The sequence below is a fragment of the Pungitius pungitius genome, chromosome 15 (genome assembly GCF_949316345.1).
Source record: "Pungitius pungitius chromosome 15, fPunPun2.1, whole genome shotgun sequence".
NCBI classification, from domain to species: Eukaryota; Metazoa; Chordata; class Actinopteri; order Perciformes; family Gasterosteidae; genus Pungitius; species Pungitius pungitius.
The window spans coordinates 3861984-3886608 of record NC_084914.1 but is presented as its reverse complement, the minus strand read 5'-3'; the positions used below and the strand labels follow the sequence as shown (position 1 = coordinate 3886608).

The 24625-nt window shown below is 43.8% G+C and overlaps 3 protein-coding genes across 5 annotated transcripts; 1 reads left to right on the top strand and 2 right to left on the bottom strand.

Annotated features, from left to right (window-relative positions):
* The first annotated feature begins 252 nt into the window (after positions 1-252).
* Positions 253-6255, top strand: usp14 (ubiquitin specific peptidase 14 (tRNA-guanine transglycosylase)). Its single transcript, XM_037457219.2, has 16 exons — positions 253-437; positions 1401-1546; positions 1971-2003; positions 2092-2196; positions 2934-3037; positions 3222-3280; positions 3384-3514; positions 3777-3857; positions 3954-4036; positions 4143-4257; positions 4416-4481; positions 4564-4656; positions 4739-4867; positions 4980-5037; positions 5272-5379; positions 5477-6255. The coding sequence occupies exons 1-16, from the start codon at positions 422-424 to the stop codon at positions 5617-5619; spliced, it is 1470 nt and encodes a 489-aa protein (XP_037313116.1). The 5' UTR covers positions 253-421; the 3' UTR covers positions 5620-6255.
* A 58-nt stretch (positions 6256-6313) lies between these two features.
* Positions 6314-11375, bottom strand: thoc1 (THO complex 1). 2 transcript variants are annotated; one of them, XM_037457217.2, is made up of 21 exons: positions 11260-11375; positions 10959-11032; positions 10813-10873; positions 10667-10736; positions 10285-10403; positions 10149-10197; positions 9964-10059; positions 9775-9857; positions 9608-9681; positions 9393-9501; positions 9152-9286; positions 8740-8840; positions 8595-8661; positions 8326-8376; positions 8139-8209; positions 7932-8027; positions 7747-7812; positions 7544-7627; positions 7030-7177; positions 6855-6939; positions 6314-6728 (listed from the first exon to the last, which is right to left on the bottom strand). In XM_037457217.2, exons 1-21 carry the CDS (start codon positions 11341-11343, stop codon positions 6451-6453), a joined length of 2001 nt encoding a protein of 666 aa, XP_037313114.1. In that variant the 5' UTR covers positions 11344-11375; the 3' UTR covers positions 6314-6450. The 2 variants fall into 2 exon arrangements, with proteins under 2 accessions (XP_037313114.1, XP_037313115.1); XM_037457218.2 differs by having other exon boundaries at positions 6559-6763.
* Positions 11376-20448: 9073 nt separating this feature from the next.
* LOC119209830 (aquaporin-1-like) lies at positions 20449-22790 on the bottom strand. Of its 2 annotated transcripts, none has more exons than XM_062557906.1 (4): positions 22185-22790; positions 21613-21778; positions 21324-21400; positions 20449-21009 (listed from the first exon to the last, which is right to left on the bottom strand). In XM_062557906.1, the coding sequence occupies exons 1-4, from the start codon at positions 22626-22628 to the stop codon at positions 20830-20832; spliced, it is 867 nt and encodes a 288-aa protein (XP_062413890.1). In that variant the 5' UTR covers positions 22629-22790; the 3' UTR covers positions 20449-20829. The 2 variants fall into 2 exon arrangements, with proteins under 2 accessions (XP_062413890.1, XP_037315322.2); XM_037459425.2 differs by having other exon boundaries at positions 21324-21405; positions 21617-21778; positions 22185-22789.
* Positions 22791-24625: the final 1835 nt, after the last annotated feature.

The window sequence follows — 24625 nt, the reverse complement described above, 5'->3', positions numbered from 1 at the left end:
CTTCCGGAGAATGAGGAACATAATCACTCTGGTTTTTGATACAATTATTTTTAATATTTATATTCTAGAAATTGTGTTTTATCTTGGATAAACAGGTGACACTTCACAGAGACTGATATGAATGTATCGGCACAAAGCGAAGGTGAGTTTGCGGAATAAAATCCCCACGTAGGATTGCTCTGGTCTGCGAACTTGACTGTTCAGCGCGACAATGGGCCGCGCGTGTGCGCGTGCGCGCGTTGCTTGCGGCAGGATGGCTAGCAGATGTCAGAACGCATCGATAAGTTCTCGGCGTGTTGTTGCAGCGTCATTCTGTTTGAATGAAGTTCAGCCCCGCATCTAGCCAACTCTCCATTCGCGCCCCGGTGCATCGGAACAGGAAAAAAAAATCAAGAGTTGAGGACGTAAAAGGTTGCCAAATATGCCGGTGTTTACAGGTACGGTGATGTTTTGACTTGACACATTGATTGCCACGGAAAAGGGAACCAAAAACACCAACTCTTACACGTGTGTTTGTGCAGTAACGTAAATTGCATTTGCCTTGCTAAATTGGTTAGCCTTAGCGTGATATGCAATTAGCATGCTAACGGTAGTAGCCAGCCTGTCAAGTCGGGTTAGGCCACTTGGTGGACTTATTACAAAAAAAAAACAATAATTCGACAGAGGAGAACACGCACAAGTACCACGTTGCCGTCATTAGGTGACGGTTAATTAGTGGACTTTACCCAATGAGTTCGGTGAAGCCGGTTACTCAAGCTGGCGTCTGACACAGTCCAAAAAGCAGCTTCTGACGCTAAGTGCCAGCTAACGCTAGCTAGTTTAGCCAGGTGACAGTTTGGTAAGGTGGTTAACCGACGTTAATTATTTAAAATCAACCCCCTTTGTTGGCAACCTGGTCAGTCTAAGCTGTTTACGTCCACCAGGAGGTTGAACCAGTATGAAACCCAAGAGTCGCGCGTCCTATTTGTTTTAATTCCTATGTACGAACCGTGGTTAGCACGGGTAGCCGTGCTAAGCGAAACTAGCGTTAGCCAGATCGGGAGTGTACACACCAGAAGCCCCTCAACGTTGCTGCTTCTTGCAGACCAACAGTCCTTATCGAACACGTTTTTTACTTTAAAAAAATGTGGCATTTACCTTCGGTGCACAACTCAAATGGCAAATCCTCATTTATTTATCGCTGCACTGGCAGCCAAATCGTTGTGTGTGTATTCTTTCACTTTCAGCTTTTCGCACGACAGGCATCTGATGTGAAGCTAACGTTAGCTAACTTAACTGTGCTAACTTGATGCTGTGTCATAACGTTACATGACACCAGTTTGACAAAGTTCCCCCCCCCCAACACTCACGCTGGGAGGCTGACGTGTGTGTGTGTGTACTAATCTCCTGGCCTTTTCCAGTGAATGTGAAATGGGGCAAAGAGAAGTTTGATGCGGTGGAGCTGAACACAGAGGAACCACCCATGGTCTTCAAGGCTCAGCTCTTCGCCCTGACAGGAGTTCAGCCGGACAGGCAGAAGGTCATGGTGAAGGGAGGCACTCTGAAGGTATGGCTATGAGGTGCATGTGAGGGGAAAATACTGTCCTGCACGGTTATTTCATTTTGTTAGAGAATTTGTAAGTAGACCTATATCTGTGTTGTTTACAAACCTGATCACAGCTACCAACACCTACAAATGTTCCCACTTTTAAGTATGGCCCCTTTAGCCAAAGCCTGTCAGAGTTACATACAATGCAGACATCTGTTATCTACAAACACTGCATACAATGACCTGGTGCTGCTGTTGTAAATGTACCCAAAAGAACCAAATGTGTATTAATCCGCAGCTCATAAACAGCTGTTTGAGTAATGTTTGTAGACAACTACGATGGCCAGTTGTTTGGGTGAGCGTTTGGTTTCTAATGAAAGCATGCGTGGAACGGGCCTGAGAGTAAGAACAAAACCTCACCATTGTCTCATTCTTACTCTAGGATGACGAGTGGGGGGACATTAAACTGAAAAATGTGAGTATTTAAGATGTTTTAAGCATTTCTTAGTTCACAGACCTGCATACCAAATGTCTTGATTGTAAATGTGTATTTCTGTTTTGAGGGGATGACTCTGCTGATGATGGGCTCAGCAGAAGCCCTGCCTGAGGAACCTGCTGTCCGGCCCATGTTTGTAGAGGACATGACTGAGGAGCAGCTGGCCTCAGCGGTGAGTAACCCTGAAAATGACCAGCATGACGCGTCTCTCTCACACACACACACACACACACACACACACGTGCTGATTGTTGTTTTCTGCACTGACTGGTGCAGGTGAACGCGCTTTGCTAACTGTGATGTTTACCAAGCAGACAAGCTAATAAATAAAATCTACAGTCTGCACAGCTTCCTGAAAAGAGAATGTTTGTCAGGTCTGCATTTGTGTTGATCGGAGACAAGTGCACCTCCAAAGCTGCAGCGAGGCGCTTTGTTATTGTCAAAAGTATGGGGCAACTTTAGAAAATCATGTTTAACAAGGAGGACTGAACCCTAAACTTACACTAATTGAAGACTAAATGGGATTTAAACCACAAACCATTTCTCTTTATGTCCTTCTGTTCAATCTGCATTCACATCTTGTATTGGGGAATGTTATTATCTTGTCATAGAGTCCTGTTATAGATGTATTATAAGTTATCATTATAATCTTATGGTTTGCTAGGAAACATTCATAAAAGTAATTTTTAAGACTGCCATACATAATGTCTGAAATGCATATCCTAATTCATTACTCAAATGTTTTTTGTACATATATAAGGTAGTTTGAATTAACTGTGCTTTATAAAGTGAAATTGTATCAATTCTGAAACACTCAAAGCTTTGTTGTTAACGACTCAGAACAAACTGCTTGCCTATGTATTGTATATGTACATTTAAACATTTAGAGGAACCTCTCTGTACTTCCAGATGGAGCTTCCTTGTGGGCTGACAAACCTGGGCAACACCTGTTACATGAATGCCACGGTGCAGTGTCTGCGCTCTGTGCCCGAGCTCAAAACCGCTCTCAGAAGGTGAGTTTTCTGCCTCCGTTGGAATGTAATGAGCAGGTTGACCACGCCGGTTATGTGGTCAACATATTTTAAAATGCACATTTCTGTGTTCTCTCGCTCTCTGAATTTGCGCAATTCCTGGCGGCTGTGTGTGTGTGTGTGTGTGTGTGTCTCCTGCTGAAATCCCCCCTCTCCCCCCCTGCAGGTATGCAGGTGCTCTGCGATCTTCAGGGGCCAATGCACCCTCACAGTACATCACGGCAGGTACGAGGCCCTGTGAACGCTGAACCCCCTGAAATGAGCGCCCTAAAGGTTCCTAGAGGCCTTACGACATGAATGTGTACGTCTTGTTCTGTTCAATCCTCAGCCCTCCGTGACTTGTATGAGACCATGGAGAAGACCTCGTCCAGCCTGCCGCCCATTATTTTGCTGCAGTTCCTTCACATGGCCTTTCCACAGTTTGCCGAGAAGGGGGACCAGGGACAGTACCTCCAGCAGGTGAGAAACTCGTCACCATCGCTTGTGCTTCTATTCACAGCTCCACCTACTGTATGCTCAGGAAATGATTCCCCCCCAAGTCTTTTCCAACCACCTCTAACTCTTCTTCTCTCTTTAACTTCTTCCTCTCACCTCTAAACGCCTGAACTGCGCCAACTAGCTTTCAGAATGAACTCTTGCACTACTACCTGCCTTCTTGTTTCAAACGTTGACCGTAAATAGCAGGACGTGGTCTCATTTGTTCCTTTTGGGGTGTCCTCAGGATGCCAACGAGTGCTGGCTGCAGATGATGAGAGTGCTTCAGCAAAAGTTGGAGCCATTAGAGCCGGAGACTTCCATGGAGGTAAAATCTATTGGGCTTTCCTTTACATGTGTTTTAGGATGAAAGCAGGATTCTGTAATTTAAGGTTAAAATGTCCCCTTTTGTCTCAACATCTAGACCGAGTCTGACACTGCAGCCGCTTCTTCCTCTTCAAAGAAGAACTTAATTGATCAGTATTTCGGCGTGGAATTTGAGACTACGTATCCTAACGACACTTTATGTGATGATGTTATCTCTGGGTTCAGTGGTTTGACTGTGTGTGTGTTTCAGTGCTCCGATGGGCTTTTCCTTAACTCTCCCGTTCAGTATGAAATGCACAGAGTCCGAGGAGGAGGAGCCAATCAAGGGCAAGGAAAGCCAGCTCCAGCTCAGTTGCTTCATCAACCAAGAAGTCAAATACCTTTCCACAGGACTAAGACTGGTATGAATCCGACTAACCTGAAACATGTTGTAAATGTGTTACAACAGGAGAAAAAGGAGTGGTTGATCAAATGTATAACCAACATGAACTTGGCCGTGGTTAGTTTTATCTCCAGGGTAACGCGGACCAAATCCTGTTTTTGACTCTTTTCTCTCCAGAGGCTGCAAGAAGAAATCACAAAAATGTCTCCTTCCTTGGAAAGAAATGCCCTGTACATTAAATCTGTAAGTCCATATTTTTAACTTCCCCTGAAACGAGCGTTCTTTCCATTACATATTTTGAGATGTTTTCTACGTGTCCCTCCAGTCGAAACTCAGCCGTCTCCCTGCCTACTTGACTGTTCAAATGGTCCGATTTTTCTACAAAGAGAAGGAGTCCGTCAATGCAAAAGTCCTCAAGGTTTGTCTCCAGCCAACTTCAACCGGTAGCCCTGGTATCGCCTCTTCACTGTAAAGTCCTTTTTTTGTTGTTGTTGTTGAAGGATGTCAAGTTCCCACTCATGCTGGACGTCTATGAGCTCTGCACCGCGGAGGTCCAGGAGAAAATGCTGCCGGTGAGGTCAAAGTTCAAGGAGGTCGAGGACAAGAATCTAGAGAAACAGCAGAAAAAGGTCAGGCCGCTTTTCTTGTACTTTCATGCTCAGATTATTAGCAGAAAGCCGGTGAATACCAACTCTTTTAGTGTCATGTTTTTTTTATTTTTTTATTTCTCGTCTTCATTAGTTGGTGAAGAAGCCGGATGCAGAGAAAGTGAAATATGAACCCTTCTCCTTCCCTGATGGTACGCACAAAGGAAATTATAGCTGCAAACAAATCTCATTACATATTTAGGGACAAAGTCTGCCTTCATCAGCATGGTACTAAAAACAGGAATGAATAACCCTTAAACCAATAGGTGCCAATAGGTGTTCCAGCAATACACCACATATTCACATTTTACCAGCCTATGGAGGAGATTTGTTTGGCTCGCTCAGGAATCCGAGTAAAGGCCTTGAATGAACCCTCTATCCTGCAGACCTCGGCTCCAACAACAGCGGCTACTACGACCTGCAGGCCGTGCTGACTCACCAAGGCCGCTCCAGCTCCTCGGGTCACTACGTGGGATGGGTCAAGAGGAAAGAAGGTGGTAGTCGGCGTGTATCATGGAGGAGGAGGAGCCTGATCCCCCCCCCCCCCCCCCTCCTAACTGTTTCTCCCTGCGCTTCTCTCCCCTCCGTCAGATGAGTGGGTGAAGTTCGACGACGACAAGGTGAGCCTGGTGTCTCCGGAGGACATCCTGCGACTGTCCGGCGGCGGCGACTGGCATATAGCGTACGTTCTACTGTACGGCCCCCGGCGGCTGGAGATCGAGGCGGACCAGTAGCTGGGGAGGGAGGTGTGTCCTCGAAGACAAAGACGACAGGCGTACAAAATGCCATTTCCGAGCACTGTCTACAAAGATGTGCAATAAAACTGGTGTCTTTAAAGATTTGATGAACCTTAATTTCTTTTTTCTTTTTTTTGTAACCACCACGGATGCTTGTAAAACAAATTCTGTCAAATGGTGTTAAATATTCAACTATACTGGGCTTTGAAAATGGAGAAATGATAACGAATCCGGAGTCTGGCTCTGCAGTTTCATTAATGTTTTATACACATTGTATATTTTTTAAAGCCTTTGATAAGGTGCTCATATCATACAGGCAAAATATTTCTCTTCAGTCATGTAATCAACCTCGACAGAAATGCCTGGCCGAGCTGCTGTCCTCGACGTGTCGCTGTAAAGACTTGCCCTTGTTCACCTGTTGCCCTCTGGGAAACCTCGGGTTCAACCTCAGGTCTTTTCTTAAGTGCTTGGCTCACGTCGTCTCCTGGAATTGTTCTGAAATGTAATGACAGATGAGGTTCTTTCTGCCAAATCTCACTGATGCTTCTGGAAGTGTGTTGGGAGCTGCACGAGAACGCGTCGCTCATGTGATGAACTGTGTGGTTAAATAAAGACTTGAGATTCAACCACTTCCCTAGACGTCCTTGATTGATTGCTTTTCATAGGTGGTGATAATAAATGGTCTACAACGTTTATTAAAAAAACATTTATTGAATTTTCTTCAGTGAAAAAATTTCAACCTGAACTACATACAAAAATGTTCAGTTTCCAAGTTGTTTTTTTTTGTTGATAAAAAGACGGCGTAACTATAGCGGAGGTACCAAATCATCACGCCTCACTGAGGATGTCCGCGATCTGGGCGAACCCGGCGGCGTTGAGCGCTGCGACCAGGCTCTCCACAGTGGCCTGCGTCCCCTCTCGGTCCTGCCAGGCCACGAGCAGCAGTTTGGCCTGCATGTCCACGTCTTCGCTGTCCGTCTCGATCTCCCGCAGCTCCGCCGCCTTCATCTCCAGATGAGGCGCCAGCGTCTTCCACTGGGCGCCCAGCTTCGCCGCGACGTCGTCCATCTGCTGGTTGCTCACCATCTTGCTCTGAATGCTCGGACCTGGAAGAACGAGGATAAGATGATAGAGGCTTGATCTGAAAAGGGGCGAACACACGTTCAATCATCAAAAACCAGGAAGAAGAGGGATAGTAGAGATTAGTGTTGAATCTGTGACTTCACACTCACTGTCGTTGCTGTCTTTGAGCAGATTGTCTCCGTTGTCGTCGTCGTCCTCCTCTCCCGTCTTGATCTCTTCAGAGGGAATGTCCTTCTGCGTGCGCGGAAGGGGAAAGGTCAGCCGCTGTGCGCAGCTTTAATAGAAATAAAGATGGGATCGTGTTTGTGTGACGCAAACCCTCACCGGCAGCTCTTTGGCCAGCTTGCTGACCATGCTGTCGAGGTAGTCCGCCAGGCTCTTGAACTTCTGGTTGGTCGGCTGGAAGAAGTGTGGACTCCTGCGGGACAGCAGCCGCAGAGCGCGCCAGCCGTAGTTTGGGTTTCGAACCGCCCTGAATGGGTTTTAAAGGAGGAACCCGGATGAGCCACACAGACGGGAGAAGAAGCGAAGAAGAACCCGCGGTTTTGTGCTGTCACAATGACGTATGGGGCCTAATATGAAGAAACTTGCTTACGGTGTGCCAGCGAGGAAGCAAAAGACGTCAAAGTATATTCTGTCATTAAAAATACACAGTATACCATAAATATGAAAGAATGTTACCTTAAAGGAGTCATGGCACAAAATGCCAGAATAATATGTATTTGAATGTTGTACGGGTAAAATAAAAGGTTCCAAACCATTAAAATGTCCTAAATATATAAATAAAAAATATCACATTCATACAAATGGCATGGAATATAACAGCGTGGGAACTCACTTGTACTCTTCCTCCACCATGTTGGCGGGATCGGCCTGCTCTATGGCCTCCGCAAAGAACTCGTCCAGCGACGGCATGAACTCCCTGAAGGAAAGACAGCCAATGAAAACAACGCCGTGTGACATCGACGCGGCGGGCGCGGCTGTGGAGGAGAACCCAGAACACCCCCCTCTGCCCCCCCCCCCGTTTTCCGGACCACTGACCTGCTGTCGGACTTGCAGGCCTCCATGTTGTCGTGGTTCAGGTTCCACAGTCGAGTCAACTCGTCACTAACGGAAACACAGTTGTTGTGGTTTAGTCTGCTGCTGTTAAGCAGGGATCTTTTTCCCCCCCCCACACATTGTGCACCGGGTACATTTACTTTGGCCGGGATAGAACCGTCACTCACTTTCCCATGAAGATCTTGGAGTCCGGCCCTTTGCCAAGGAAGTCTTCTGGAGCTTGTCTTTTCCTGGTGGGCCTCTTGGGTTTTTCATCTACTGTCCTGTGGAAGAGCAGAGACATGAGAACAGGCTGACATTTTGACACACCAGCCCAAGATTACACGGAACACTTTTGTTGTGTGCAGATCTACTCAGACATTGAGCTGCTGTACCTTTCTTTCACAAAGCTCGAACATCCCTCATTTTTCCAGCCATTCCAGTTCTCCTCTGTGTTGAGGATGTGCTGAAAAAAAAAAAAAAAAAACATTTCTAGTGTTACTAGAGTACGTGGAACTCGTACAAGGAAACAACAAAAGCCTGTTTAGTATCCAAATATAGTGTTGTCCAATCTTGGCTTACTTCGACCATGGTGGCAAACTTGTCTCCATCAGGAGGGATTTCTTTCAGCAGCTACAAGAGGACAGACACAAGTTAATACGGTTCTCTCTCTGTGGACCGTGTGCAAAAAACAAAAAAAAAGATTCGGAATCAAACTAGACTTATTGCCACAGCTAATTACGTCTGGTGGTGAATGGAAAAGTGTATTAATTGTTTATAAAAAAAAGGTTCAGGTGAATCTTCACTTTTGAAAAACAAGAAGACGGTGAAACATCTTCCTTCATAAATACCTGAAAAACCAGTTTAGTCGTCTCTTCGATCCACGTAGTCTGGTCGTCATTCAGGACACAGCTGGAGCTGTGCAACGACAGAAACTAAATATGAAACCCCAACCCACTGACGACAGCTTCTTGCCACACGGCCACAAGGCCTCACCTTTTGAACTTGACCTGGCCCTTCAGGTACTGGAAGAGGATTAGGTACTGCAGTAGAATGTGCCGCCGGAAGTTGCTGTCGCTGAGCTGCAGGTCCATCAGCTGGAGGGTCGAGAGCAGAGAAAAACTTTTGTTTGTGCCAAGACAAATAAACACACTCAAGCCAACAGGAGCGTTTGCAGCTTATTTTGGGGCAGAGGCCGGCGGCTCCCACGAGTTTTACTCCTTGTTCAAATGAACTCTTGATCCAAGTTTTCAGTGCTTCCTAGAACTAAGAAAGGCTTCACAAAAGGAGGTTGAACCCAATCGGAACACTAGATGTCGCTGAGATACCAGATGTGCAGACAGAGAGCCCGAGGAACTTCGATCATGACAAATACATTTTCTTGGGGCATAAAAAACGGTTTTCTTACCTTTTCACTTGTTAGAAACTTGGCAAAGTAGACATGCTCCCCCCCAGATGCTCTGAGCTCCTCCAGCTTTCTCTTGGAGGCCTGCATGTCATCTAATTTATAGCTCTTGAACACGGCCAAGGTCTCATCTGAGAACTGTGCGGGGGGAAAAAAAAAGATTTACAGCGGCAGCGAGTCATTGCCTTTAAGCGTCTACTTTGGGATTAGTTATGATCCCACTTTTGACGCGTTTGTGCATTACCTTAAGAAACGTCATCCAGGAGAATTTATCGTAACACTGCACAGGGTTTCGGAAGTAGTCCTGCAGTGTCCAGAACTTTCTGTACAAGTTGTAGTCAATCGGAATGGAACTGAAAGCAATGATTAAGGAGACTTTAATGAAACAAAAAAAGAATATCTTGCAAAAAGTTAAATTTGATAAACTTCAGCTTTTCCGTATCTTGGACTTTCCCTTACCATGGAGCGGGAGCTTCCTCCTCGCCCATTTCTCCTTCCTCCACCTCCATGCCATCTTCCTTTTCTTCTGTGTGCTTTAAAACAAAATAAAAGAAGATTAAACTAGGGTTTCACGGTTACATTTTAAACCGCTCAGTGTCGCTATAAGACTATAAAACACACGTTACCTTCTGGCCGAAAGTGCTTTCTTGTTCATTCTTGTTGAACACGGTTATATTTTCCAGGTTGAACTGGCTCTGCAGATTGAGCCCTGGAATGAAACATGGCAGTACATTAAAAAAAAAGTGCAAACAGACACAGTTTTATATAGATGATTGTTATATATATTTAATCAAAGGTAATATACATTTGTTTACCTGATTTTTCAGACAGAGGAAAGAGGCGTGCCAGGAAGAGCTGGATCCGCCCACAGAATACCGTATTCTGGGATTTGGAAAGCCTCCGTAGAAGATCTACAGATTGACAGGTGTGATACGTACAGCTATAACCTTTAAAACATACAACGCGTTGCACATCAACAGAAATGAAAAAAAGTTCTTACCATTACACATCCTCAACAGGTAGTTCTTCCCTGCAGTGTAAAAGGAGCTCTAGGGAAATAAAGATGACATGAACATTAAATGATCTTTAGTACACTGGAGACGTGCTAGAATGGACAGAGTCTGCAGCTTCATTACCGATTTCCATGTGGAAACATTCTCCTCGACAAAAGAGAATATTTTGTCACATTGGTCGAGGGGAAGACAGTCCAGTACATCTCCCAGCAGAAGAAAAGGAGTGGTAGCAGAACAGATACCTAAAGGAAGACAGTGAAAAAATGCATCACAAACGCTTTAAGAGGCGTAAAAAAAATCCTTTAAATATATTTAGCCAGCTCATGTTTTAATTCTGTAAATCAGAGTGATTCATGGCAAATGGTGTCTTTCTTTATCTGTCGACTGCTGAGCCCAATAAAAACTGTATTATTATTGTGGGTGGGAGGGAAGTTTGAACCATCGATCAAACCCGTTTATTAACGGTGGTCTTTCATATAAATCAAAGACATAAAGAGCAGCATACCTTCTGTCACTGCATCAATACTCAGGTAGATGAGGGCCAAGTATTCATCACAGTTCACCTTCTTCTCAACCTGCAGACCAAAAAAATGCAACACGTTCATTCAATGAGATTATTAGAAATACAACGAAGACCGCAAATCTACTTACAATCTGATCACCAAGAACCCCCCTCAGCGCCTGGTCCAGGGTGGTCTTCTTTTCAGCCTCACTTTAACACAAACACGGTTGAGTCAAAAGACGTTTCACGACTGGAATCCATGTTTTGTACAGAGGCTAAACCTAGCATCACTTACTTTCCAGGGAACTGATTGAACACGTTTATCAAAGGCTTGCTGGTTTTACCAACCAGTGCATGTCTGGCAGACGCCTGTAGATGTGTGAGAGAGAGAATAGGAAATTAAAAAAGGCATCATCGGAAGGCGTTTTGTTAGCTTAGCTGGAACTAGCTAGCTGCTGGGATACGAGTACACTGGTTAGCAGAGCGAGAACAAGCAGCAACCGGCGGACTAAAACACACATTATTGTTATCATCACAATATACGGTATATAAGCCAAGTTATTTACAACCGAAAGGCTATTTTCGGGGTTTCTCACCGTAAATTTGTCCTTAGCGTCGACAAAATTAAATAACGTAGGCGACATCTTTTCGCCGTTGCAACAGGAAGTGACGCTGAACATCTTCCGGTTTCCTTGGCAATGGACGATGGTCTGTTGCGCAATCCGGAAAATAGCGTCCATAAAACTTAAATTTGCTAAATGTATATAAAAATAATAAAAATACAGTCAATTATTATTTTATAATCTATTTTGTTTAATATCACTGCTCATTTCCCCCAACTCATACTAATATTTAGAATGTCGAGACTGCTTAGTAACCAATCTAAACCGATTTAATTGTCAATTTTAATTGCAAACAAACTCAATATTATTAATGCACCACGTTTCAAAAACATATATATTTTAATTAAAAACTACCGTATCTTACAACATTCCTCATCTGAAATGTTTAATATAAGAGGATATTGCTTATAGAAAGATAAGATTCTTTCTCATATTCGTCTTGTTTCAGGACAGAGGACTCTATCCGTTGTAGACCGGGGGGCGGCAGTGTTGCACATTACTTTAACTCCCAGTAGGGGAAGCTGTCACGGTGTTTTTGCACACTTAATACTAATTCGTGTGTTTGCACGTGTGTGTATGTCCCTGTAGCATCTACCATATCACAGCCATGCAGCTTACTTGTTAACTGTAATATGATGCTACATTGTACTTGTCCTTCATGGTTGGGGTCATGGCTAAAGTCCTGGTGTTTATGAGGAGGCTTCCCAAAGGGCACAGCTTTCATATTACTTTTCATGCATGTGTGACTGTGTCTTTGAGTGCACAAAATTAGGACTAAAGGCTATTTGGCAGGGCATGCTTTTTTCTGTCAAAGGCTTTTCTGTTGAACCATGTCACAAAGCACATTAGAACCACTGGAGTGTTACACTGGGATGTCAATCTTTAAAGATCCAATCCATTAATAAAATAAATGCCAAATACATAGGTTGGAGGAATTTTCATCCTTTTTTTCACACAAACATAATTGATGCATGCAAACCTTTAACCCCTTAGTTAAAACGATGTTGTTGTCAAGAGATAATTTGTGCTTTAAAATGGCACGAAATTGCTCCCTTCGTTATGATGTTTTTCTTGTATTTACTTTTGGTGTATTTTGGTTGACATTACTCACGGACTCTAACCGAAACCAACGTGCAGTGTGACCTGTTGTCATGTGTATTTACCGAGGGACAGTGCCCCCCCCCCCCCCCCCCCGGACACACTATTTATTGGAACATTGCCAAAAACTGATGAAGAGCAGAGAGGGAGTGAGCAGATCAGCTGCCACCATACGTCAGATATTTAAGTCGGAGATGAGATTTGTCTTTGTTCAGGACATTGCACTTAAATTCTAACCACAAAAGTGATACATAATGAAACAGCGTAACCTCTATGGCTACTGACCGATTAATCAGCTAAAAGCTTTTTCATCCTCCAAACTATCGTTATTATATCTGCCTTTTAATATACACTATTGACCCCCCTCCCCCCCCCCTCCTAGTATCAACTGCATCGGTACAATTTAGTTGGATCAATTCAAAATCACAACATATATAAATATATACTAGTTGTGCAATTTATAGTCTCATGTTACAATACTGGGGATCTGTTTTGTTTGGCTTTCTAGAGTTAAAATCAAGACAGTTTTCTATAACAGAATATTCTACATTCAGGAAGTGTATGTTACATGCCATGTAGCTGGGTTCAATATTACACTGTAAACTTGCCTGATCTGAGATCAGTTAAAAGAAGGTTACGCCTTCATTCATTATTTTTGTCCACATAAACATAATGAGAGGGCCACCGAGCACTGTCCCCGTGCCAAGTCATGGAATAATCAAGCACGCCGCGAGAGCCAAATCATTTGATGGAGGTCAGTCTCGGACAAAATGATTGAGGTCCCACAAGAAGAGCATTGTCCATGTTGTTGAGGACAGTCTTCAAAACAAGAGGCTAAACACAATGCTCTGACCTCTGGGGGGTCAGGCACGCAAAGAAAGGAGATTTTAAATTGGCCGCCGTCACGTGACCGGCCTCTGAACTCCCGCACTAACAATCGTGTGTAAAAGTATCGCGCCGTGCATCCTTCATTGAAACACTTATAATCTCAGTGCATTGGAGGTTACGGTAACATTCACCAGATCAGATGCTCCCCGTGAAGAATGATACAGAATGTGTATTTTGGATTGATCCAAGCATTACCACTGATACAAACAGATCAGTTGATTTATGGACTCTGCCCATTTAGGTGCATTAGTCGTTGCAATGCTGGAAGCAAATTTCTTCCATATGTTTGTTGGCATTTGACTCGTCCTGCATACTTTTAGTTATAGAAACAGTTGGCTATCAATCTACTGAGCTTATTGAGGACAAGCTGGCTATGGCTTATCTATCTGATGCCTCTAACTTCTCAAAATATTGAGCAAGATTCATATTTTTCTTTATGTGTATTCTCTGTGGAGATATTTCTCAAATCCCCTTAAGCTTCTTAAACTTTCAAAGCCTTTTTCTGCCCTCTTCCTTAAACTGCAGCCACCGTTTACACTATCAAATGTTGACAAAACCTTGAACCATTTTGAAATTATTCAGCTGTTTTAAGCCTATTGGACTTTTTTTAACTGTTACTAATTATGTTTCAAGAACTTTTCAGACAGTTTCTGAGATTTACATGGTTGTGTATTGCGCAGTTTGAGTCGGATGGAGAAGAGCTTCAGATATTTCTATTTGGTCAGCGTTTTCATGTCTGACACATCACATACATCAACTGATACTATTACCTCTACTAACAGTACTACTGGTAATTATACTGCTATTAATACTGAACTACTATTACTAGTATTTCTACTGGTATTAATATTAAAACCCCTCCCACTGCTAGTACTACCAGTACCACGACTGCTACTACAACTCATAATAACATATTGCTATTACTATCACTATTACAAATGCTATTTCTACATATACTATCGCTATTACTGTTCCCACCAATAATACTAGAACTAGTACTATTACATCTACTGCTATAACTACATCCACTGTTATTACTGCAACTTCAAATACAACTATGTCTACTACTGCTAATTCTTCTAAAACTACGACCAGCTATTGCTAAGACATATAGTCATATAGTATAGTTATACATATAGTCATAGTTATACTACAACCACCATTACTGCTATTACCACCGCTACTACTTCCTCTACTTCTTTTACTGCCATAACTTTTGCTAAATTTGTTGTTCCATCTTTTCCTGTATTGTAAATCAGCTCTTAAAGTCTTTGGTAATGCTGTGGAGCTTCCTTCTCTGCCAGTTATACATTATAACTAGAAGGTTATGCAGTTCAATTATTTTGTCCTTCAACATTTTTTATGTGGTAACATTCTCCTTTCTGTATTTTAGTAAGTTTAGCTTTCAGCATTCCAGCACATTATCTAAAGGAAATGTAGTTTTCTGGTGCTCAATGTTGCATTCAAGTTTTTGTTAAAGTTTGTGGTTGTTTTCCACCACAGATTTATCCTCACTGGTGATGCAACAAGCGGAACTTGGACCCGACAAAATACCAACACGTAGACTTTAACCACCGTAAAGGCCATTGTAAAAAGAATTTGGGACACAAACATTGTGTTAATGCTCACCTCACAAAACAAATCACTGAAATGCCCTTTATTTCAAGACACTTCCATGAGCGCATCATTGCTGTATTAAAAGTCTGCTGTTAAAGTGTACTGTTATACATCATTAACCCTACTAAAATTACACTCAAATACATCGGATGTAGTTACTTTTTCAATGATGCTGTTCTCCAATTTATATATTTAGACATATGCAATCAAACATGGGGATACTATCCAATCTCATCTCCAGCCGCTCATCTGGGGTCGGGTTGCAGGAGGAACAGCTCCAGCAGGAGGGGGGGGGACGCAGCCCAGTGAGGAGACTATTTGGAATAACAATACTAGTTGGAATAACAATTTAAAGTGTATTTAAACCATGCAGACATTCACACTTGAATCGACAAAAAAAAAGTCCATTCGCGATGACGTCATTATGGATGATTTGTCTCATAATTAAATCGTCCGCTTCCTGAATAACAACATGGTGGTGATTTGATCTGCTGAGAGACGGGAAACATCCGCGAGGAGGGGATCCAAACAAAGTGACAAAAATGACCAATTGATCCCAAAAGCATTTGCATTTATACATCTCCTCTCTAGTCTTCAAAGGCACTGTTGATACAATGAAACGTAAGTGGGGAAGGCATTGTCTCGGCTTTGAGGGAGTGATAACGCCACGCTGTCGAATTTCAAAGATTACAAGTTACACTGTGTACAGAAACAACCGAGACAAAAGGCCTTGAGCCCCCTGGTACGACACGAACCCGTTTATCTCTGCACACAGGCCCGAGTGAATCTCACAATGTAACAACAGCAGGATACATTCGATCACCTACACAAAGAGCGAAGGTCTATGAGATCAGAGCTAAAGTGCAAAGTAGAAATACTCAGTAGAAATGTTCCACATAAAAAAAAGTACACAAAAAGATACACTGAAATTCTCAGTAATTGCAGAGTTCACTCTATTTAAGTACATTTGAAATATGCTTTAAATTAACTTCATCGCGTTTCTTAGTAGTACACTAAATGTGGACCTGCGAAAAGATTATATTGGGAATACTCCACAAGCAGCTGGCCATGTTGCCCCAGCGCTAAAAACCCCCCCCCAAAAAAACAGGCTTCACCGAACAGTCGGCCTTGACCGGATTGACCTCCGACCCCCGCTGAGGGCCGTTTCAGATGCAGAGGATCACAGCAGCTTATCACACCAGTGTGAGGGGATCGAATACGCGTTGGTCCCAAAACGGGAAGTGGGAGAGCGCCGGTGTTTTGGACGAGGAGGAAGAGGACGTTCTTGGGCGTGGCGCCGCCGCGGCCACATCTCGTCTAATCGTGCTTCTTCTAATGGAGAATCTAAAGTGATTTGTGGGGCAATTAGCTGATCCTCGTCCGCCCACTCTTTCACTGCGGAGAGATTCTCGGAACCGTTGCCAAACACTCTGAATATAATAATATAGTTTGTGATCAATTAGACACTAATGGCATATTAAAACATACATCGCTTTTTTCCCGGCCAATTCCATGATGTTAATAAGGATAAGGGAACTTTGCAGATAAAAACTTCAAAATACAAACTGGAAGAATAATCCCTATTATATCATAGATATAATTCAAAATGGCTTTATCTGTAAATCATACATTGTTCATTAATAGGCCACTGACTTGGCATGAATTGTACAGGCTACTGATGCAATCCCAGGGCAACCTTATATTACCTTTGAGTGAATTACATCTTTAGACATGCTTTAATTGGTTGATACTTTATGGAGCAAAGTGATCCTTTTGACGTTGTTTTATCTCGGAGAATATTTCATGTTGACATTACCAAGTCTCACACCTGTTTAGCCGACATTGAGCTTGTCTTTTTTTTTTTTCCGACGCAAAACTTTCTGATCCGTCGACACACACGCTGCAAAAATGATGGAACCACGGAGGACGAGTCTCAAATCGCGACAAAAGGAACAGCGGTCTCTAGTAGAACCGCAACACCAAGCAGGACACTCGCTTCAACATCACGCTGGCAGTTTAAATTTGAATGCAACCGTTGTCCCCGGCGATGATCTTATTAGCGGAAACAGTAACCCACCAGTCGTGATTTCTACTACTTACATTTTTCTCCTTTCAGATGTACCAACAGACAGGAATCGCAACTTGCCGGCATCCAAAACCTCCTTATGCCCCGCCCACAAAAAAACAAGAGCTTATTTAGACGTTTGTGTGCAGCGACGCATTGATGACGGAGGGAATCAACGCCACGTCACCTCTTAGCAGTCTGAATGACCACGGCTGCACAGAAAATTCCAGAGGGTCAAATAAAGTTCAATTTCATCATCTCTTCCTGTCGAACTCACCAACGGTGCACGCAGTCAGCAAAAAAAAGTCACATTCCTAAAGCCCTGCACACAATTTCAGTTCACATCGATTACTCCTGATGTTGAAAAACAGTTTTATTTATACAAAATCAGCCGCACGCAGTGGTCATTTCCTCTCAGAACTCCCCGGAAACCTCTTCTAGAAGGGCCTCCCGATGGGTTCTTCCCTGCGCCGAGCCACAGCAGAGCAGGCCTCTTCTTTTGTGTCACTGCAGGGGAGCTTTACTGGGTGCCAGCAAATACACCTGGAACCAGGAGACAGAGTTAGATGCGGTGTAAATGCGTCGCTGCGCGGACCCCGGCAAGGTGTCCCAGTGTCAGAGGTTCAAACCCGCCGACGTCACGTCTCTCCGGTCAGCGACCGCGAGCGCACACACAGGACCAACTGAAGGGTGAGCGTGAACTCCACGCCGAAACCTTTTGGGCCTGCAGACTCCATTCAGCTGCAATACAGCAGAGAGGCTTTCATCCCATGGGGAGAAGGGACATGTGTTGCATGGCAGGTGTAAAATTAAACAAAAGATCACCTGTAGTTCTAAAAATGTCTAAAAATTAAGTCTGGACCAAAGTTGACACCCAACTAGGAAAAACTACACCAGGCCGGAGGCGGATATGCCAAATGCCTCTCAATTTGAGAAACACATGCCCTCCATTAGGCGGAAAAGTGTAAATGCGTGCGTTGATCCTTACCTTGTTAACGCCGAGGGAATGCGTGGCTTCTGGCCCGACGGCGTACACAACGACGCCGACCGCAGCCTGAGCGGCTCACGGAGAAAAGGTGGCTCGGAGCGATCCGACCTCGCAGGCTGGCCAAGAGGCCCGGGGTGACGGCGGGGTTCAGGTGGGCGCCAAGTGACAATGACCTCCAACGTCTCCCACTCTGTGCAGTTCTTGTTCCTTCCAACAGACGGCTTTTCACTTTTATTCACAATCCGATAGACTGCACCAAAGTGTGACTTTGAGATAGATAAGTGGTAACTGAATGATGATGAAGATGATGTTTAATTATCAAAATGCTTTTTAAAAAAAATAATTTAAAGTAAAAATAATAAGCACAGTTTACCGGGCAATTTACGAAATAACACAAGCAGCCCTCAGCACCTGGTGTTCAAAATTTAATCCATGCTCGAGTCAATTGTTCATTTGCATTTTTATTATCATCCCTCCAACGCAAAATTGAAAATAGACTCCTTGTGATCTGGCAATTTGGAAAGGCACCGTGTTGTTTTCCGGTTTAACTCCGTCCGGCTTGACACCTGCGGCGAGTGTGTGAACGACATCAGTCACGCGTGGGAAGGACACTTGTTGGAACGTGACTGTTTGCAACTGTTTGCGAAATCAGCTCATTCTGTTCTATTGTGAGGTCGCGTCACGCGGTCATGAGCCGCTGTGAAGGAAACGGGACCTTTTTGAGGAAACCGGCCTCCCATGCTGCATTTGTGTGGGAACGGACGGGTCAAAGGGTCACGCTGCTTCTCGTCCGTGAAATAAAAGTAATAAAGAAAAGAGAACACTGTCATTGTTGCCTCATTTTTTTTTAAAAAGCAGCACATCTTCGTCTTTACTTTCTAGAAGAACCTGTTGCCAAATATTTCCTGACCTAAATTCAGTCGTTTCCTTTCATTCTTAAATCACATTAAAAAAAAACACACGGCAGATCCGTTTCAGTTGTCACTTAATCTCATATTTGAAGTGCAGATGCCTGAGATTAGAGATGATAGCATCGATGAGAGGAGCTATTCATTGAGGGGATATACAGGACATAATAAAGTAAATGCCAGAGATAAGTGGAGGATCAACGGCAAGGACAAAGGCCACACTTTTCAAACCACGTGAGCAGGAGCATCTCTCCCACCAAACCGTTTTATTAGTTGAAAAAGACGTCCTTGTTCTTTTGGTACATCTGGTACAAAAGATCCTCCCGGACAACACAAAAGGCGTAAATAACAACAGGAGGGAGGATTTATTACTGTGGACTGTATGTGTAAAAATATTCCAAACAATATTTACATTTTTTTGAAAGATAGAAATCTTGAAAAAAAAATGAAAAATATAATTAGAAAAATAATGAAACTAAATAAAGAATGGTGGTTTGCAACATGTTTTTTATTCCTAGGAAAAAAAGTAAGGAACTAGAAAAATTGAAAGAAAATCTAAAAGGGATTCTAAAAAATATTTTAGTCTGTATTCTCAAAATAAATATTATTAAAATAAATATTCAAAAAGAGTGTTTAAAACAAATATTCACAAAAAACGTACTCAGAATGTAAAGATAAAGACTCAGAAGAGGGTAGAGAGAGTGTCGGGCTTATCTCTGGTGTTTACCAACCATTAGCTCTGGTCTAATCTTTGCAAACCTACACATTTACACACTTGTCACACACAGTTAGAACATTGCTTGTCACCCTCCCTGTAACACGCTGCTCTATGAACGATGCATTTCATCATTTTTTGGGGAATGCAGACCACTGAATACTGCTTTCTTATCAGGTAAATTAAAGGGTGTCTGACTGGGCTTCAGGTTCACTGGAAGATGATTCAAAGCGCGTGTTTGCCCCGGAGCTCCCTCAAGGATTAATTCAGCATGAATCTGTATTCATCTGGAAATATTCTGAAAAGGTCTCCAGATGTTTTCTTGAAAAAGTATTACAATCACAGCTTGTTGATATAACTCACACTAACAGTAATGTTGGTTAGGTTAAGTTTTTTTCTTTTTTTATATGTCACAATAATGAAATAATGGAGGGCAGAAGCTCGTCTTTGCCACAGATGTTCGTTTCCCGCTGAATTCCTAGTAAAAATATAAAATGTTGTCTTTTCAGGAATCAGGAATCAGTAAAAGGTTTTTTGCCATAATATGTTGTACATACATGGAAATTGTCTTGGCGGAAGGTGCATGAGGACAGTAGAATAAAAACAACATAGTGTAAATAAGATAAGAATAAAATAAAAGTATAATAAAATATAAGCTATGTGTTAGTACGCTAAAAACTAATGCTATTGGTTAGTAAGTTAGGAGATAAGATAAAATTAGGAGTAAAATTAGGAGTTTGAGAGAACCAGTGGGACAATACGATGAAGTGAGAGTTTTTTCTGAATTTTTATATAAAAAATCCAAAGTTTATATCAAATCTATAACATCAGATGTTTGTTTTCTACATGACCACATGAAGAAAAGCACACGCAGGAACAACTGTTAAAAACAAGGGTTTTATTTATTTAAAAAACAGAGAGATCACGCAAAACATTATCAATCAGAAATATATAAAAGTTACACAGACACAACGGGTATACAAAAGAAAATGGCTTGTCATTAGAATACTGATATGGGGGAGGAAAACATTTCTGACATCCTCAACTTTTGAGCAGCTAGCGTGTGGGGGGGGGGGGGGGGTCAGACGAAGGAGTGAGTTCTACCTCGGAGAGACACCGACTGGTTCGTTGCACCGATTCTTATTGGTAATTCAAAAATAAGCACATAAAAACACTGAGATCCTACACCCAATATAAGAGCTTTTCTTTTTCTTTTTGTACAGAGAAAGTGTTTTTTTTTTTTTAGGGAGGGGTCTGCATGGGACTATTTCGACGCCATCTCCACAGTGGCGTTGTCGTTGCCCCCGTTGACGTCGTAGTTGCCCACCGGGCCGCTGACCAGCACCTTCATGCGCTCGGGGAAGTCATCGTGTTTGGGGAACAGCAGGAAGTCGTAAACGAGAGCCGCCGCCAGGCCGCCGCACATCGGCCCCACCCAGTACACCTGCAAAAAGGAGACAGCTTTTCATCAATCACTGGGGGGGGGGGGGGCGGGGGGGGGGGTTGATGGTTGATGCATCCATCTCTCATCGTTATCACAGGAAGATAATCCCGTTCAAAGGGTTCTCCTTTCCGCCTGTGTTTGCAGAGCTAACTGTGAAGCAACCGGGCGCCCATCACTGATTAACCATCCTCAGTGACGGACCCTCCTCTTGTCTGTCACCGAAAGTACGTTTATTGAAGCTCGACGTGTGACACGCACGCAGATATGCAAGCCTTTTTTCTCTTCTTTTCTTTTCCTCCTGGCCTCGGACTTACCCAGTGGTCCGTGAAATCGCTCAGGATCAAAGCCGGGCCGAAGGAGCGCGCCGGATTGATGCCGCAGGCCCGTGTAGCTGATCTGTGGTGAACCACAAAGAGACGGGCCGTGAGAGGGCATCTCCAGCTTACGGATGGAGTAAGTGGTGGGGGGGGGGGGGGGGGGGGGGTGTTAGCTGAAAACTGTTTGTCGTGCATGAAAGCGTTTGCATGTGGTTGCTTGCTGAAGCGCTGTGTCAGGCCCAGATAAACGTACACACTGCAGGGGGGGCGGGGGGGGGGGGGAAACTTACAGCTGCCAAGTGTCCCAGGCAGACCGAGAGGCCAATGGCCAAGGGTGCTGAGCCGGTGACATCACGCCTTCTTTTATCAGTGACGGCAATGACACACAGCACCAGCTGGAAGGTGGCCAGCAGCTCGATGCCCACGCCTTGACTGGGAGTGACACCGTTCAGCTGCGAGAGAGGGATCCAAAAACAACAAGAGTTTCGTCAGTCGGAGTCAGTTTAGACAGTTAGATAGTTTCCCAACGCTTCTATTGAGCCTTTATTTTCTCTTTATGCCAAAAAAAACATCTATTCAGCTGTTACACCACGTGTGGGAGGGTGACATCGTGCCTTGAAACACCCAACATTTTTTTGATAAGAAGACAGCTTATGTTGCGGATCGGTCAAAGACAAATGAAGCACCAGTATGCACAAAAATTAAAAACACCTCATTCCCCAGAACAGTTTGCATTGCAGATTCTTTGCAGTTTGGTTTTAATGTCATCGCTACTCCAGTAATACCAAAGGAGATAAAGTGCACGCATCCTCACCAATAACAACCCCCACCCCCCCCCAAAAAAAATAATGTACTCACAGCGTTGAGCCCCAGGCCGTCCGTGGTGCTGGGACGCGCCCCGTACACGATGCCGCTGGCCAGGGCCGAACCCAGCATCTGGGCCACGACGTACATGACGGCCTTGAACACGCTGATCTGGCAGCTGGCCAGCATGCCGAAGGTCACCGCCGGGTTCAGGTGGGCTCCGCTGATGTGGCCCAGACTCTGAGCCAGCGTGGCGATGGCCAGCCCGAAGGTCAGCGACACCTTCACCTCCTGGTCGGGGCCGGAGTTGATCTTGTTGCCGATGGCCGCCGAGATGCTGAGGTAGATGAAGAGGGTCATTCCCACCAGCTCGGCCAGGACGGCCCTCCAAAAGTCTTTGCTCCGGAACTCTCTCATGGCGGCTGGCGGTGTGGCTTCAGGGGTTTTCGAGCTCTGTGACGCCTGTGCACTCACAAAAACCACAGCAGCAGTCTCCATATATAGGGGCTGTGCTGATAATGGTCAGTGGGCGGGCTTTTAAAAAAAAAAAAAAAAAAACTGAAAAGAGAGGGCCACACTGAATTAATGAGAAAACCAAAAGTCTGGGCTCCCGTTTCCCTCCCTCTACTCCCTCACCCTCCTTCCTCTTTTTGCATGTCCTGCAGCCCCCCTCCCGCTACCACCTCCCCCCGGCCCCGCTCCCCCCCCCCCCCCCCCCCCCCCCAGTGCACAACACTCTGGTCTTTGGACTGAGTGAGACACCCGGGTCCTCAAATAGCTGTATCTGAAGGGAAAGTTTCCACTCAGTTTCCAGTCTGTGAAAGTTTTAAAATCACTTAAATGAAAATCTGAAAAGTTTGCTTTTGTGGAGTGAATCGCTTGTCCCTTCACAGCACACAGGAGGGGGGGGTGGGGGGGGGGGGGTGGGATGCAGGACACTCCCAACAACATGACACGGTTCTTAAGCTTTTCACATGAAAACAAATAGAGACAAGAGAAGAGATGTGTTTATTGACAATATAAGTATTTAAAACCAGCTTCTTTTCTTTCAAAAACAAGCCAGAGGACAAACAGGAGACAGATTTGATGAAAAAGTGGAAAAATATTTTTTTTAAAATATGTATATATAATAGCATGTCACTAAATCATAATATGTGCTTATGGAATTCAAAAACGGGAAACATTTCTAATGATGGAGCAAGAATAACTTATTAACGAAACGGATGTTTGCTCAGTAATTATTTGAAAAAAATTAGCGCAGCGTAAAACATCAACTTTGAGAAATGAGCAGCCTGCTGCACCTGGCCCCCAATTCAAGTGTGATAAACAAACAGTAAACCAGAACGCTGCAAATTCTGCAAGGAAAATGCTGTGCTACTACTCTGGATGGTACAATAAGCTCCTTTTTTAATGTGTGATTCAATGCAAGTGAAAATAATTTCAACGTTAGCATTTTAATGCAAGTACAACAAGTATGAAACGTATTGTATTTGAAGTATATCACATTCATTCTGTCATTGCATCACAGTGAGGAGAAAACAACCCATCCTGGATTTAAACACCTGTTGAGGAACAAATGACCAATAACTTTTCATGCAGCAGATGGCAAAGGAATAAAACTACTCGTCATGAAGCAAGACCACATCTGATCTGTTTAAAACATGAGTTGGTTTCTTAAAGGCTAAATGTGCGGCAGCTAAAAAGAAGCATTTTAGGTGAAGTGAAGGAAAACAGATGGGTCTTATGCACAAAGACACCAATGTGTGGTAAATAATGAAAAAACTGAAAAACGGCTCCATGTTGTTGTCTTCCCTCAAATGATCAAAATATTGTAGGACGGTAGATTTACAATAATCCAATGACAAATAATCCCGGTGTTGGGTTATATGAGGACACGCTGGAGACACAGTTTTGTTGTAAAAGGGACTTCCTGAACTAAAGAGGTCAATGTTGGTACAACTCGACCGGATCTAGTCTACAAGAGTACTGGAGCGAGAAAGTTCATGAGGTCGGGTGTGTCACCAGGGATCAATGAATAAATTATTTGCTTGCTGGAGTGGTGACGTCCGGCGTATTCATGGCCACAGGCACGCACAGTGAAAAACAGGTCTGCTCTGGAGCCATACTGTATATTATCACATATGTCAATCATTAAACTCACCCTCAAACTCTTTAAAAAGGTGCTCAGGCGAGCTACCAGCGGAGAAAGTCCACAATTAATGACTTGCTAATATTTGAAAAGTAAATGATGGCTGACAAAGGACATAATTGACTGTATGCACAACAGGACCATTCACAAAAGACATTAAAAACTATTTGAAGTTGCTTTTCGCGGTGCAGAAGATGAACATCAGCGACCAGCGGGCGCGGCCCGTCCCGAAAAATGAGGGATGGTCCGAACTTCCCAAACTTCCCCCCCATCTGTGAGTGATTTGACAAATAGTTCACAGTATGATCCGCTGTATCAGCATCTTATCAGACTTTCAGAGAACCGC

Excerpts from the sequence above, each read along its gene's own strand:
- usp14 (XM_037457219.2), top strand. Across the intron at positions 2,197-2,933 it reads AGGAGCAGCTGGCCTCAGCG|ATGGAGCTTCCTTGTGGGCT; the intron begins GTGAGTAACCCT and ends CTGTACTTCCAG. Across the intron at positions 5,038-5,271 it reads ACCCTTCTCCTTCCCTGATG|ACCTCGGCTCCAACAACAGC; the intron begins GTACGCACAAAG and ends TCTATCCTGCAG.
- thoc1 (XM_037457217.2), bottom strand. The coding sequence starts at position 11,343 with ATGTTCAGCGTCACTTCCTGTTGCAACGGCGAAAAGATGTCGCCTACG. Across the intron at positions 10,874-10,958 it reads TTCAATCAGTTCCCTGGAAA|TGAGGCTGAAAAGAAGACCA; the intron begins GTAAGTGATGCT and ends TTTGTGTTAAAG. Across the intron at positions 9,858-9,963 it reads TCCTCTGTCTGAAAAATCAG|GGCTCAATCTGCAGAGCCAG; the intron begins GTAAACAAATGT and ends GTTTCATTCCAG.
- LOC119209830 (XM_062557906.1), bottom strand. The coding sequence starts at position 22,628 with ATGGAGACTGCTGCTGTGGTTTTTGTGAGTGCACAGGCGTCACAGAGC. Across the intron at positions 21,779-22,184 it reads ACGGCCTGGGGCTCAACGCT|CTGAACGGTGTCACTCCCAG; the intron begins GTGAGTACATTA and ends CCTCTCTCGCAG. Across the intron at positions 21,401-21,612 it reads GGGACACTTGGCAGCTGTAA|CTACACGGGCCTGCGGCATC; the intron begins GTTTCCCCCCCC and ends ACCACAGATCAG.